At 46.0% G+C, this 15,866-nt stretch overlaps 1 protein-coding gene across 1 annotated transcript in view; it reads right to left on the minus strand.

Annotated features, from left to right (window-relative positions):
• Positions 1-377: 377 nt before the first annotated feature.
• ATP13A1 (ATPase 13A1) overlaps positions 378-15,866 on the minus strand; it is a 547,512-nt gene continuing 532,023 nt past the window's right edge. The window contains exon 26 of the mRNA XM_069604021.1: positions 378-840. Coding sequence (XP_069460122.1) covers positions 730-840 — 111 coding nt within the window. The 3' untranslated portion in view covers positions 378-729. The remainder of the gene's footprint in view (positions 841-15,866) is intronic.

Consider the following 15,866-nt stretch of genomic DNA (forward strand, 5'->3'; position numbering starts at 1 on the left):
CACGGCACCCCCTGTCGAAATGTTTTCCGAGCAGCTAAAGCTGGAAGGGAAATCTATCGAATAAGGAATCTGCAGGGGAAAAGCAATCCATTGAAGATATGGTTGTGTGGAATACAAAATGCAAACCGTTACTTAATATTTTCAACTACTAAAACTTGGATTCCAAGAGAAAAATTATAAGGAACTGATCCTAAAATTAGACAAGGGCACTGATTTTGTAAATTACACATATGAATTAAGTTACAACTACCATTACAAAACGTTTGGCATGGTTTCTAACTTGCTTCAAAGTGGACGATTCTTTTTTATATACTTTAAATAGTAGCACAGCATGTTGATCCTTTCGTAATAGTGCCAAGTAACACCCATAACTAGAATTAAAATACACTGATGTTTATTTAACAAATTTTTCTGACGCTTCCTCAAGCGTACAACAATAGAAAAAAAAAATAATGTCAACAACTTGGTTGGCCATGTCCCAAAAACAAAGGTCTAAATGGTGCTCCGCAGGACATTTTGTTAAATAGTTGATTCAGAGCTGCCATATTTTGTTAGTCTTGTCCACGGTCCTGAAGCAAGAGCACGTTCACAGATTGTGGTCATGAACATGGGCATCTTTCACCGACAAGTCGTTCTCCTTTATTTGTCCTTTCTGCGCCCAATTCTTGGCAGAGATACTACGGGTCGGTGCAGAGGTCTGCTGGAGCCATAGTCCTTGGAACTCTTATCTCAGGAAGGCACTCTGAGCTTCGAACTCCCCATGAAACATTGAAGGGTACGGTCTACTAACCAGGCAAGGAAAAAGTCGGCCAACAGGACTTGAGTGATCACAATCTTAAACTGACGGAGAAAAAGAGAAACATGGGGAAGAAAAAAGAAAGATTAGATTACAATGAGTTTACCTACCAAACGAACTCTAAACGTTCATAATGTTGATTCTTTTTTTCTTTAATAGGTAGGTTCAATTATACATTTGATAAACATGTGCATCACCAGACCCATAATTGCTTTTTATGGAATGAAGATTGTTAGGATATGTTCTCTTTACCCTGTGTTCATAGTAAAATGAGACTTCCATAAAATGCATGGCTTGCAAAAGGGATCCACAAAGTTTTGGAGTCAATGTCTTGGAGCAGTTAGAGACAAATCTTAAGATGGCGATGGGGTGGCGTTTTACAGTATAACGCACAATAGATTATCCCCACAAACATGTTATGACCATAGGTCTCTTCCGTGAAGGTAAATATATGCTGTTCTGATTTATGAATGTAAAACTTGATAAGGAAGATTAATTTAAGGCACTGAGTTTGTGACTTTTAGGAGGGATTTCATTAACCAACCTTGTTTAAGTGTTCCAAGACGCCAACCCAGTTAATGAATAAGGTTATAAACAAAGGCTAGCCAAACTCAAGGCAGAGCAGCAAGGCACACATCAGGAGATCAGGGGCTGGTGTGAAGTGCAGTCAAGATATGAAGTAGCACACCAAGGAATAACATTTACTCGACCTTAAAGAGGCAGGTAAAACGGAAGTATATTGCACCCTACAAACACTTGTATCCATACATATTCATATATACACTGTTAGCAATCCCAAAACGAGCCTACAGAACACTTTACCCTCCAATACAGTTAATACAGTTAAAAGCAATACAACAAAGCAATGCATAAACAGTAAAGAGGCAAGAGAATATATTACAACCTGCCTTATTGTTAGAAGGCAGGAACTTCACTTCAGCAGTGATTCCACAATAGACCACTGATCTATTCAATGCCTCAAAGAGTCGATGATGCAGTAAGTACCTGGTTGGGGATGGGGGGGTTAGAAGTCTTAAGTTTCCCTGCACAAGTGTTATTGCCAAAGCCAACAAGCTAGCAGAAAAAATTCTTAAAGGCCCCTCTTGTAGAAAACAAGTAACATAAATTAGGGGTACACGTCCCATGCCACCACACACTAGGGCTTTTCCAGCTGGGAAGGGGTGGAGGCCCCTTGACTAGCACTCCATCGATCACAGCCAGGTAAGGAATAGTAGTACGGAGTGTACATTCTTTGTAGAGGTTTCCGAAACAGGAAAGTACTCTTGTACCCCCTTGCTCTGATTTCCTAGGGGACCACCACAGGGTACCCAGAATCGCTGCGGACACTTATTGGAACCATTGGTTCTAGCGGGAGGCGGAGGTGGGGGAGGCAAGGGTCACAAGTGCAATGGTTGAAGAGGTTATCTGGCTGGGGTCCAGCAATGCGACAGTTCCCATCCCATTTCTGGGATGGCTCCCACAGACTTGCAGATTGATGGCCCAGACACCTGATGACAGCAACTACAGCTGCTCCCACGACAATTGAGGACCACCAGAATTCAACAGACTGACAAGTGCATAAGGGAAACACTGGTCAGAAGCCAGGATACCCAACCTGTGGTGGCAGTATCAGGCACCAGAAAGGCACCGCTCCACAGGCAAGAGCAGCAAACACAGCAGAGATGTTCTTGGGCCACAAACGGAGGATCTAGAGGTTACCAAGTTCCAGCTCAAGATGGTCATAGCAGCAGAGGGGCCTGGCCAGCGGATGGTTAGCTCAAAGAATGGTCCCAGGACACTTCACATGGCTGAATGCAGGTTCTGGTACATGACTGGTCGTTCACACTAGTCAAGGGGGGGGAAAGGCCGCGTGTAGGTTCTTCCATAGTGCAGGACCTTTGCAAAACCCCAGCCATAAATGCATTATAGTTGGAATTGTGAAGAACAATCCTTCCTCAGGGATCACTTTTTAAAATCTAGATAGCGGTTAAGTACCCTTTCATAATGCCAATCTGCACACCCATTTGTGCCAAGGAAAGCAAAAAATCTAACAGACGACATGGCACAAGTAAAAGGATCCAGAACTTACGCCACCTAACAAACATAAATGGACTGGGTGGCAGGTCTCGGACAATAAAAACATGTCCAGGACGTTGATGACAAATTACATTTCTTGTATCTCAGCAGCCAAGCATGAAGCTTCAGACTGCTGAGGTTTGAATGGAGAACTGCCTTGACCAGACACACCCTCATCTGGAGGCACCATGAGGGCAGACCAACATGCCCAGTAACTCTGGGTTCCACATTTACAGAGCTCAGTCGCGAGCAATCAAACTCAATGTGGACCTGAAGAACCATAGCCTCCAGAGAAAAAGTCGAATTACCGGGATCGGTGAGAAACAAGAGTAGGTTGAATGTCCACTCGACTGTCAGTGTGTCCACCAGAGTTCCCTGCCAAGGAAATTCCCTTGAGCAGAAAAACACACTTTCTGTTCACACTGGATGCCAGAGTCCCCCTTCACACTGGATGCCAAGCAGTCCCCCAACAGGCTACAGTCTCCTCTAGCACGTACTGGCAGGACCGGCACTCCACATCCACTAGGCCGTTCTCTGTCCTGGTGAGATGTGCTGCCAATAGACGCCATTATCCAGAACCCAGAACCACAGTCGCATTGCTTCTCTCAACATAGGCAAGGATAATACACCAACTTACTTTGTTGATGGCTACTGTGCTGTCCATCAGACCAGTTCATTTACTTTCAGAGAGTGGAAGGGGGAGCCAACCAGGGACAGACTCATAACCCTCAATTCCATATAAACAAGTTATTTACCCGTGGTAACGTTCTTTCGATTGGATGTTCCTCCCACATATTCCTGATCTTAGTTTCCAGCTTCAGCAAAATATTTCTCTCGGCAGAGGGTGCTATGCATCGCCACGGTCGACCAGATGTCCCTCAAGTGCTTCCATCTCGGTGGATGTCATTGTCGAATATATAGGCTTCAGTTTTGTTTTTATGCCACCCTTATGCAGAATTACTGACATTATTATGTGCCTTTAATTTATCAGACTTTAAAAGACAGGAAATTCTAATGCCTGGAAATTCTACAATGGGTTAGGTTGGGAGGGTTGATTAGGAATACGTGGGAGGAACATCCAATTGAAAGAACGTTACCACGGGTAAGCAACTTGTTCTGCTAATCGATTGTGGCCTCCCATGTAGTCCTCATTTTATGACAGACTCCCAAAGCAGAATTAAGTTCTTTTGGCTGGCGGGTATAAGAATTTGAGTGTTTGTGAAGAATCGGGCATAGAACTGCCTTCCCAACTCTTCGCTCAATGTTGCAATTGTCTAAACAATGTTTTTTAAACTTGTGGACTGGACAGCTGCCTAGCAGATATCCATTTATCAGAAATGCGCTCTGAAGGGCAGAGGAATTCGCCATGCCCCTAGTGGAATGAGCCCTTAAACCCACTAGCCTGTAGCACTCTGAAATAGCCAGTATTATACATCTGGATAGGGTTTGTTTGGTAACTGACGGACCTAGTTTGTGTCCTGTATATCCAATGAAAAGTTGGTTGTGTTGGCGTAACTTTGCCATTCTTGAAACATAAAAGCTTAGAGCTCTCCTTGGATAGAGTCTTTGAAACCTTTCCTCTTCCTTGACAGGATGAGGTGGTGGAAAGAAGGCTGGAAGCACAATTTTCTGTGTTCAATGGTAATTGGATACAATTTTAGGTAGGGGTTTACATGATAAGGCCTGAAATTCACTCAACCATGCGGGCTGATGTTATCACAAATAACAAAATAGTTTTTAAAGTTAGCAACCTTAAAGGGCAGGAATAAAGTGGCTCGAAGGAGCACAAGTCAAAAACTTTAAAACCAAATTAAGGTCCCAAGTTGGGACTTGGAAAGGTATAGGAGGAAACACATTTGTGAGTCCTTTAAGAAACTGAGTAATTAAGGGTATTTTGAAATATTCCTCCTCCAAGGTGCGCTTAAATATGGAAAGCGCTGCCAGATAACCCTTAACTGTTCCAATCTGGAGCCCCAGATTAGCTAAATGCAGCAAAAAAGATAAAATGGTATGTGTATCACATTGAAAAGGGTTTTCCCTACACCAGCTGCAGAATTTGTTCCAATGGCAGCGGTATAAGGATTTTGTTGCTGGCCTTCTGCCTGAAAGCAAAATCTCCATTACATCATCCGGGAAATCCAATCCTTGTATCTCAACCTCTCAGAAACCATGCATGTGTCGAAACTGATATAATATTGTTTTGTCTTCATTGTATATGTTGGCCTATGCCCAGTCGCTTTGCGAGGAAGTCCGTATTGCAAGGTCGTGACCTTAAATTAATCAAGCCTCCATTTTAGGTTAGACCGCCATTTTGGTTTGTCGTGCAAAGTCACCCTGTGGCCTAAAATGGCCGACCTGTGTCCTCTTGTTTTCACTTTAACCTCTTCAACCACTGTAGGCAAGTTAATGTCCAACCTGCCTGCAGGCTATATGTTAGGGTCATGTAGACCTTGTCCTTTCTTGACCTAGGGATCAGGGGATTACTTGAATCGGCGATGTTAACCTACAAGTATACAAGAACAATAATTCTATTTAAACATGATATGCGAAACATCTGTTTGACCTGCATGGAAGCAAATGTGTAAAGAGTGTAAAGTCACATCCAGAGAATAACAGTACATGTTAGTAAATGTATTAAGAAGTAAACCACATGCACGAGATATGTAATCGTTATGTTCGTAACGACACAGGACGGCCATTTTAGGCCACAGGGTGACTTTGCACGACAAACCAAAATGGCGGTCTAACCTAAAATGGAGGCTTGATTACCTTAAGGTCACGACCTTGCAATACGGACTTCCTCGCAAAGCGACTGGGCATAGGCCAACATATACAATGAAGACGAAACAATATTATATCAGTTTCAACCCTCCTTTTGGCCTATGCCAAGCGCTAAACTACCTTCGATCACTTTACGACTAACTCCACATTTCAACGTCTATACACCCCGAATCATTATCAGACATATCTATTGCCATTAGATCAGACACTAGAGTTTCTTTCAGCACGTACTCCTTGGAAACCTTATCTGGGGCGTACATTTTATGTCCTAATACATCTGTTGCTTGCGCGCAACATCCCCCTAATACCGAACATATACCAGGGAGACACTGTATACAACAACAAAGGAACCGTAAACTACCCAAGATAATCAGCAGGGCCGAAAGCAACTTCCATCCCCACGACCGTAGGAGATCCCAAAACCATGCACTAAGTTCCCAGTTTCCCATTTTCTTTCAAATCGATTCTACCTTTAGTCTCTTGTTCTGTAGTGTAAAGGCAATCGTGTGACGTTTTCGTCACCATCAACAGTATCTTGCGGTTCAGGTAAAAGTTCAGCTGGATTTAATACACAACACCTCTGAATTTGAATGTGGGGAGCAAACAAGATCAATTTGTATCTTGTCAATCGTGCGGAAGTAAGGTGTTGCGTTTGAGTTCTATTTAATAGAACATCTACATAGTGAGGTACCATTAGGGTTAACGCATGACCCAGGACCATTCCCTCGCTCTGTTTTACAGACGCAGCAGCGACAGCTCTCAAACATCTTGGCAAAGCGCATGCAACAGGATCAAGGACGGATGAGAAATAGCCGCACAGCCTATTCTTCCCTCCATGTTCCGGCGTTAACACAGCCAAAGCACATCCATCACGTTCATGCACATACAACACAAAGGCCTTTTCAGAATTTGGAGTTCCTAAAACCGGTGCCGAACACAGCACGGTTTTGATTAAATCAAATGCTGTCTGGTGTTCCAAAGTCCATGGCAATGGCAAAGAAATGCCCTTCTTTGTCAAAGCCAGCATTGGTTTAATCGTTAACGAAAAATTAGGGATCCACAATCTACAGTAAGAAGCCATACCTATCAGGGCTCTAACTTCCTTCTGCGTATTTGGGACAGACATGCCAGAAATAGTTTTTATTTGTTCAGGTGTCAACCTTCTTCCCTCCTTTGACAGGAGATCACCTAAATAGGCGACCTCCTGGCAACAATATTGGAATTTTTTGAGTGATGCTTTATGGCCATGTTTTGCTAGATGACAAAGCAACAACATGGTGCCTTCTTTACAGGCACTCTCAGAATCAGCAGCCAAGAGGAGATCATCTACATACTGTAGTAACATGCAAGTAGTAGGCAACTCGAGAGTATGGAGTTGCTCTTTCAATGCTCTACTATAAATACTTGGACTCGCAGTGTACCCTTGTGGTGCACGAGTGAATGTGAACAAATACCTACTATCCTTGGGTATAGGAATGCTAAAAAATGCATTTTTGAGGTCCACAACGCTAAAGTGAGTGGCAGAAGCCGGAATCATAGTCAGTATCGTTGTTACATCAGGTATACACACTTAATGTTTTTCTGAAATGTGGTAAACTTGGGCTTGCCGCTCACTTCCTGTCCGCATGCTCTCGTCTTGTCTGTCTCCCCCCCCACTCCCTCCTATTCTATGGTGCTCTCTATCGCGCCTATTTTCTCTAACTGCTTCTCTATTGACTATCCTGCTCTCCTCACTAAATCTGGTAGGAAAAAGTTTAAAAAGGACATCCTGGTCTCAAACCCAGGCCTCCCTATCGCTGACACCTACACTAGTGCCTCCTCCAAGGAAACTCTCACTGACATCCTCTTTTTCGTGCCTTCGCCTGACCTATGAACCCTTCATATGGTCTCTGTGCTCTCTTCTTTCTCCTCTTCTCCCATTAATGGTGGCACCCGTTGGGATGTCCTCTTGGCCCCCTTCCACTCCGTTAAGGCCATCATTAATGTCTAAGCTAATGGGACCGTCTTGGTCCAAGGCCCTCAAGCCAACCTTCACCTCTTTGATATACGCTTCCCACGCCTCATCAACTTCCTTTCCTCTCCTGCTGTCGCCCCTCCTCTGTCCTCGGCTACCCTGCCTCTACCCTCCCTCCCTGCCCCCTCTCTTGCTGCTTCTTCACCTCCTTCTTCACCTCCGCAGGGCGTACCTCTGATCTGTACCCCTCCCCGGAAGTCCTTCAAGGATGGCAACCTTCTCCACATTGCCACTCTTAACTCCCGCTCGGCCACCAAACACTCCTCTGATATCTACCGCCTTCTTGAGGAACTGGACCTTGACGTCCTCGGTCTCACTGAGACATGGTTCACGGCCAGCTCTGTCACCAGCTTTGACACACTCCTACCTGACGGTTACAAGATCCTCTCCGTGCCCAGGCCCAACCGTTCAGGTGGGGGTGTGGCCCTTATCTTCCCTGAGTGGATTCCTGCCACTCCTACGCAGACCTACCCCTCTTTTGAATGTCTTGTCTGCCGACTCTCTCTCTCCTAGCCATTCCCTTACCGTGGCTACTATCTATTGGCCACCTGGTCAAATTTCCTCCTTCCTCTCTGAGTGGGCTGACCTCTCCTCCTCACTCCTGTCCTCAACCACACAACTCCTCTTTCTTGGTGACTTCAACATCCACCTGGATGCCTCCTGTCCCCCCTCTGGACTCTTCGTGACCTCTGCGACTCTCTCTCACTCTATTCTCCCGTCTGGACCTACTCATTCTGCAAGGCACACTCTTGATGCTCTGATCTCTTCTGACCTTCCCCTCTCCGTCCCCCTCTCCACTCCTCTCTCCTGGAGTGATCACTTTCTCCTATCCTCCCACCTCACCCTCCCTACCCCACTTCTCGGTCATCCGACCCATGAAGCGCGTGTCAGTTGAGGCTTTCGCTGCCACCTTCTCGCCCCCCCCCCACTTCCCCTTCGGCTGACTCCCACCCTGACACAGCCCTCTCCACTCTGCTATATCTGATACTCTTGATATCCTTGCCCCCGTCATGAGAATCCGCCTGAAGCCCAAAGTCAAATGTAACTCCTGGTAGGATCTCGTCAAAACGCAGGGTGGCAGAGTGGAAATGGCGTGCTTCATGTTCATCCTCTGACAAACTGCCCTGCTCCAAAGGCAATACCGTCTCTCCGTTCTCACCAAGAAGAGAGCCCTTATCCAAGCCTGCATCTCTGCGGCATCTAACAATTCGGCCGAACTCTTTTAAAATCTGCAAGGAGCTTGCCAACCCTGCTGCAGTCTCTACCTCTTCTGTCCCCTCCAAGGCCCTCTGCACTGCACTGGCCTGTCACTTCATATCTAAAATCTAAATCTCCTCCCTCCCTCCCTCTCTTCCGGGCTCTTCCTCCGTCCCTTCTGCAGCCACCCCTCCTCCCTCCTTCTCTGCCTTTCCCCTTTTCTCTGCTGATGAGGTTTCCAGACAAGTCCGATCTATGAAAGTCTCGTCTAAACAGGTTCACCCCTGTTCCTCAAACGATCAAGGACCACATCGACTCCCTGGCTCCTGCCCTTGCTGACTTTTGCAACCACTCCTTCGCCTCTGGAGTCTTCCCATCCCCCCTTAAGCACTCCCTAGTGCATCCTCTTCTTAAGAAACCCTCTTCCGACCCCTCCTGCCCGGCTAACAATTGCCCAATCTCCATCACTCCCTTCCTGGGCAAGCTACTGGAGAAACTCGCCATCTCCCAGCTTAACCTCCACGCTGAATCTGTTGGTAGTCTTCATGACCATCAATCTGGCTTCAGAGCTGCCAGAAGCACGGAAACTGCTCTCCTGAACATCCGTGAGGACCTGCTCTCGAACCCCGACTCCAACACTCCGTGTGTTCTCATTCTGCTCGATCTCTCTTATGCCTTTGACACTGTCAACCATGCCATCCTGCTCAACCGTCTCCGTGATAACCTGGGTATCACTGGTCAGGCTCTGGCGTGGCTGACCTCTTTCCTTTCCAATCGACCCTCCCAGGTCCAACTGGGGTCCTTCCTCTCCGACATCTTTTTCTCTACCTGTGGTGTCCCCCAGGGATCTAATCTCTCTCCCTGGCTGTTCAACCAGTATCTGGCACTCCTTGCCCACCGCATCGCCACTCTCTGCCCCAACTTTCAGTGCTATGCGGACGATAGCCAGCTCATTTTCAGGCTACCCTCGGCCTCCTCCTCTCCTTCCCTCATCTCTGACTGTGTCTGCTAGCCAGGAATGGTGTGCCGCCAATGACCTCTGCCTTAATGCCAGTAAGACTGAGATTCTACTCATCGGCACACCCACTCCCTCCTTCCCTGCTGCTCTCTGGCCAGCCTCTCTTGGCCCTCTTCCTGCTCCTACCTGCAAGGCAAAAAACCTCAGGGTCATCTTCGACTCCACACTCTCCTTCTCTCCTCATATATCTGAAGTCGCACTACCAGCTGCACCCCCTCAGAAGTATTCTTCCCTTCCTCTCCTTCCCCCAGAAGCTCACTGTCTCCCGAGCCCTGGTTCTCTCGAAGCTGGACTATTGTAACAGCCTCTATCTTAATCTGCCTGCCTCCACGCTCCGCCCTCTGCAACTCATCCAGTACAGGACTGCGAGACTTGTCCTTGGCCTCAAGCCCAGGGACCGTATCTCTCCAGGACTGAAATCTCTACACTGGCTCCCTGTGGCTGCGAGGATTAAGTTCAAAACCCTCTGCATTGTCCACAAGGCCTTCTGGGGCCGGGACCTAAATACCTTCAACTCTCTCTTCCTAAATATCTTCCTTCCCGAGCCCTTCGCTCATCCGTCTCCAACTCCCTCAGGGTCAGCCGCTTCTCGAAGCAACGAGCTGGGGGTAGATCTCTCTCCGCAGCAGGGGCCTCCCTCTGGAACAGCCTTCCTGCCTCCCTGAAACTTGAGGAGAACCATCTCCAGGTCCGGAAGCACCTCAAAACCTTACTCTTTGCTTCTGCTTTCTCTCTCCCTCTCCCCTGCTAAACTCTTCACTGAAACTTCACTGAATCTGCAACTGGGCCACTCTCACCGACCTCGGTCATTGGCCCAGCCACTCTCCACTTGCACTGCCTACCTGGTAACCCCTGCACTGCGGGACTGTCTCGGTATCCCTACAGCCCCCCCTTCCCAGCACTTGTCTGCACTTATCTTGCACTTGCCACCAGCTGGCCCTATTATGTATTATTATTCTACTTACCCTGTACTTCCCCTTCTCCCCCTTCCCCTTGCACTTTTTCCCTCCCCTATATCCCTGCACTTGCGCAATCTAAATGACACCTGGCCTAGTCGGATCTATGTCTGTCTTCCCCTTGTTCCCCCTCCCTGCCTCGTCGCGCCTTGAAACACTTGTGTATAGGCGCGTTACAAATGCCATATCATACCATACAATGGGAAACTGAGGAGCCACAATTTTGTTAATAGCACGCAAATCAATTATAAACCGAAAAGGAATTGCATTATCACCTTTTTTGTACACCGGCAAAATCGGGCTGTTACACAAACTACCTGTAATTTCCTCAATTACTCCACGATGTACAAAATCAGAAACTATACATTTCAAAGCCTGTTTGCCTTCAACTGAGATCTTATATTGTGGAATGCGAGGCAGTTTTACTCAATGCTTCAGAATAATTTTAACAGGTTCAATTTGAAGAATGCCCACATCATTATCATCAATTGCCTATAAGCATTCTGGAATGTTACTAAATTCTGGCGGTAAAGGTAGGGTCAAGAACTGAGGCGAGTGATTGCTGAGGTGAAATTGTTAACCGAACTCTGTCCGAGGAGCAATGTATTACTGCATTCAATTCCTTGAACAAATTTAACCCCAGCAAATTCCCTCCACAGTTTGTAGTAAGTAGAAATGGACACTGCTCCGTGAAGGGACCCACTGTTATTGGTACCGGCAAAGAGACTGGACAAACTACAGGTGTGCCTGAAAACCCTACGGAAACGTGGATTGCCCTGACAGTGGAATGTTTGGAACCCGTGAATGGTCAATGGAACACTTTTGTGCTCCCGTATCAACTAAAAATAGAAGCTTCCCATTTCCCACCGTCATCTCAACGTAGGGACCTTTCTGATGAACGGGAATAGGCATTGGTTCCAAATCCTGCTTCGGGCAATCCTAACGAAACAGAATGTCATCAAAAGGAAGTTCTTCAGAGAGGTATGCAGCAGAAGGATGATCAAAAATGTTTCTATTGTCCACACTCGATACTTGTTTATCCTGTGAAAAAGGTTGCTGTGATTCTGGCGTAAACTGACCTCTACCAGGGCCCCCTACACCTGGGCGACCTCTGGATCGTCTACCTATGTTCCCAAATTACCTTTGCTGCAAGCTCGGGCATTTTGCACGCCAGTGACCATCCTGTCGACCCTGGGCTTGACAATAGGCACACTGGTTAATGGTTACCGCAGCCAGGGGCATAATTCCCTGAATTATTTTGCGTACTACTACTACTTCCCTGAACTAAATTGCGTAGTACCCCCTCTAGGGATATTAATAATCTGTTGTAATAGTACTTATGTTTTCAGGTCACCCTTTCTTTTTTCAAGTTTTTCCTTTTCATTATTCACACGATTTTCATAGTACTGAGCCATGTGCAGTACTTCTGATTGAGACTTCGCCTGCCAAGCGCTTTCGTAGGACATAATCTGCAACTGGATGTCAGGCAGCAATCCACGTACAAATTTGTCGACAAACAGCCTTTTCCCTGACTCTATGCCTAAGTCTTGTCCACTGAAATCCAAAAACACTTGTTCGAACCGATTAAAGAACTCGGTAGCACCTTCAGACTTTCCTTGGACACAGGCCGTAAACTTGTCCCAAATAATTCTTTTTTCAGGAATTATGGTTTTTAATTTTACAATAATCCTATCAGGCAAAGTTAATATCACTTGAGGCGGTCTCTCGCCAGCTGGGCTTTCTCTGTTGAGCCTAACCATGTTATCCCATGTATCTCCTAACCCAGGTACATCATCTACAGTCCTAATCTGTTTCCACAAATCAACTGGCAGGAGTACGGGAAATAATAAATCAATATCACTTAAGGTGAATACCGATGATTGTAAGACTGACTATTTCTTTATAGAACCCCGTCGGATTCTTTCTTATATCAGGAATAGATTGCTTTATGGTGTTCACTTCCTGTCTCGAGAACGGAACGTGAACAAACTGCGATACATAATGTGCAGGAATGTCAACAGCGACTATACCTCAGGCAGCATCGGCCGCAATCTCAACCTTTGGGACAAATGTTGGAGGGATCTCTCTCATATGCAACTGAGAAGTAGGTAGCTCTGAACGCTTACTTGGCAACAGAGCCAAATCAAGCGCTAAGGCAGTCGAAGAGGTATCAATCGAAAAGGCTCTTATAAACACCCAACAATTCTGCGGGACCAACAAATCTTTCTTTTTACACACTCATCCTGCAGGTATTCCACCATAACCTGTATCACTTTCTTTTGCATTTCTAACGTATACTGACTATACGTGTCATACTTCGGCTGGAGTTATCGACATATCCGAAATCCATCTTATCGCATCCTTTGTATAAATTCCCACTTCCTCACCTATCAATTCGCGGTGAGGAGAAAACCCTTTCTGTAAGAATACAGTGCCTAAACTATCACCATCTGCTTCTTCATTCTGTAACTCTTCCAACTCCTTCCTATACACAAAAATCCTCTTGACATGCTCATATACTTTCTCCGCAGTATCTCTAGAAAAAGCTAAGGTGTTCAAATCCCGTAACCCTTGTGGGAGATCGACATCGTTTAATCTATTCCACATTATGCTCAAATGAATTCGTAGTCCTTCAATAAAAACATTTTTCTCAGGGATACGTTTTAGATTTTCGAGTGTGGAAAAAACATCAGCTTGTTCACCCCTCTCCATACAATGTTTAGCCCAAGCAATCAATTAATTCTTTTTATCTGGGGACACAGTATTGCGAGTCACAACCCTTGATCCCGTTCCCTGGTCTACTACAAGCGATACGAAATCACTTGGAAGAGGGAGAGTAGGCACATTCTGAATATCAATAAGTGGAGGCAAGGGAGCAAGTAACATTGTTACGAAGAAACTGTATAAATATGCTGATGTCCAGCTAGCAATTCCTGTTCACTGCTCACATTGAACCTGCTGGTGGTCTCTGAAGTACTGACGGCCAAATAGCTATTTGTGTACTTTGTTTTGTAAACTGTTCAGTGTTGCAATAAAGATTCTGGGAATCTTTACAAGCCCATGTTGGTGTATTTCTCTTTGCATGGTGTAAAAGCCTTAATATTGTATTTTCTGATTTCACACATGAAGGTTGAGTGTCATGACCTCTAGATGGAGAACCCAACCCTCTTCTCGCAAGAGAAGGTCCTCTTATTGCGGAAGTAGTATTGGAGGGCAGATGGACATGTCCAGAAGGTCCGGGTACCATGTCCTTCTGGGCCAATTCGGGGCTATAAGGATCATGGATTTTCCTAACTTTCTCAACCTCCTGATCATCCCCTTGTATACTAGGAGAATCCAATTGAAGGCCTCAAGGTGGGTTGTCTTCGGATGCCTCATATTGAGGAAATAATTTGAAAAAGTATTTTTTAGGTAAAGGTTTAAAAACCTTTTCCTGAGGTTTTTGTGGCTAAGGCATCGATGACTAGCTTTTACACTGAATCGTTTGATGTCTGTGGAGTCGATGGTATCGATGATTTACTTTTGGATTTGTGGTTCGAGGGACTCGCACCTCGACCTGACTTTCTTCAATGATTTCACGTCACGTTGAGTACTCTAAGAATCTCGGGAAGTCTTAGGCTTAGGGCGCGCAGTGTTTTGCCTTGGCATAGTCTGGTCATCGACTGGAGCGTGGCCACTTATTTGTGCTTCGAAGCGGACGGGGCATCTTTCTCAAAAATATTAACCATTTGTTTTCTGACAAGGTCCCACTCATCCTTAGTGGAGGATTTAGTCGGGCAGACTACGCTCCTTTCCCGAGAAGAATCGGAGGAAGAGGGTGATCTATGCCTTTTCTGACTATTTTGATGATTAAGAGGAGTGTCTGCTTCTTGAGTGAGATTGTTTTTTTTAATCTTTTTTATGAGGAGATCTCGACTCATGAGATGACCCAAATTTTGATTCAGTGGAAGGGGATTTTGGGGCAGTCCTACCAACTGACAGTTTAGCTTTACACTCTTAAGGCCTTACCTGCCATCGACTGACAGGATCGACAGTCAGAGGTTTCATGCTCAACGCCCAGGCAGAAGGTGTATATCTTACGCGGATCGTGATGGACATTTTTGTGCCGCATTTAAAAGGCACTTTTTGAAACTGGTCTTCCGAGTAACAGGTATCGAAGATGAGGCCATATCAAAGCGTTTTCTGACAAAAATCGGATGCGCGCTGTAATTCTTGAAGCTATCACAGAAATAAAGAACTGAAGTGAACGGGCACTACGCAAGTGATATTAACTCGACTAATGACGTCAACTGAGATGGAAGCACTCGAGTTGACACACAGTGCCCTCTGCAGAGAATTTTTTTTCTAAAGCAGCTGAAGCGGGAAACAAAGATATCATGATATAAGGAATACGTGGGAGGACACAATCCATTCGAAAGTTGATGTTTTTCCTCCCCGAGTCTCTGAGGCAGACAACAAGCTGTTGATGAGGCAGACAACAAGCTGTTGATCGTCAGATCTTGCTGGTGAGCCTTTCAAGGATGCATCCGGAGCAAGGGTTGGGGAAGCAACACCCCCTTCAGCAAGTTGTTATGCAGGGACCACAATGCAAGATCGAGAAACCCTGGTAGAGACTTGAACGAGGTCTGACGTGTTTCCCTGAATCGGAGACCACTGACAACGGAGAAGCCACTGAAGCAAACTCATGCACAACTAAGCCTCTGGCACTACCAGAAAGCAGAAGGCCAAGAGACAGCAAGCGCAGAAAAGCAGGTGACAGAATTTGCTCCTGGGGTTGGAGCACATGAACCATCTTTAAGATGCTTGCCATTAGATCAATCCTTTAGCAGAAAGGTATAACTAAGTACTAACTTGGTGGCTCCTTACTTTCTTCGCCATTACTAGCATGATTGTTCTTCATCAGCACCTCTACCATCCTGGCAGGGGGAGGCCTGTGTGAGTGTTTTACCTTTGGAGGGACCCTTTGCGCATCCCCGCCTAGGCTCCAGTGTCCGGGGAGGAGGTTTTCGCTCCCCTGCTCTGTGTCTC

The sequence above is a fragment of the Ambystoma mexicanum genome, chromosome 3q (assembly GCF_040938575.1).
Source record: "Ambystoma mexicanum isolate Mex_15411 chromosome 3q, UKY_AmexF1_1, whole genome shotgun sequence".
NCBI lineage: Eukaryota > Metazoa > Chordata > Amphibia > Caudata > Ambystomatidae > Ambystoma > Ambystoma mexicanum.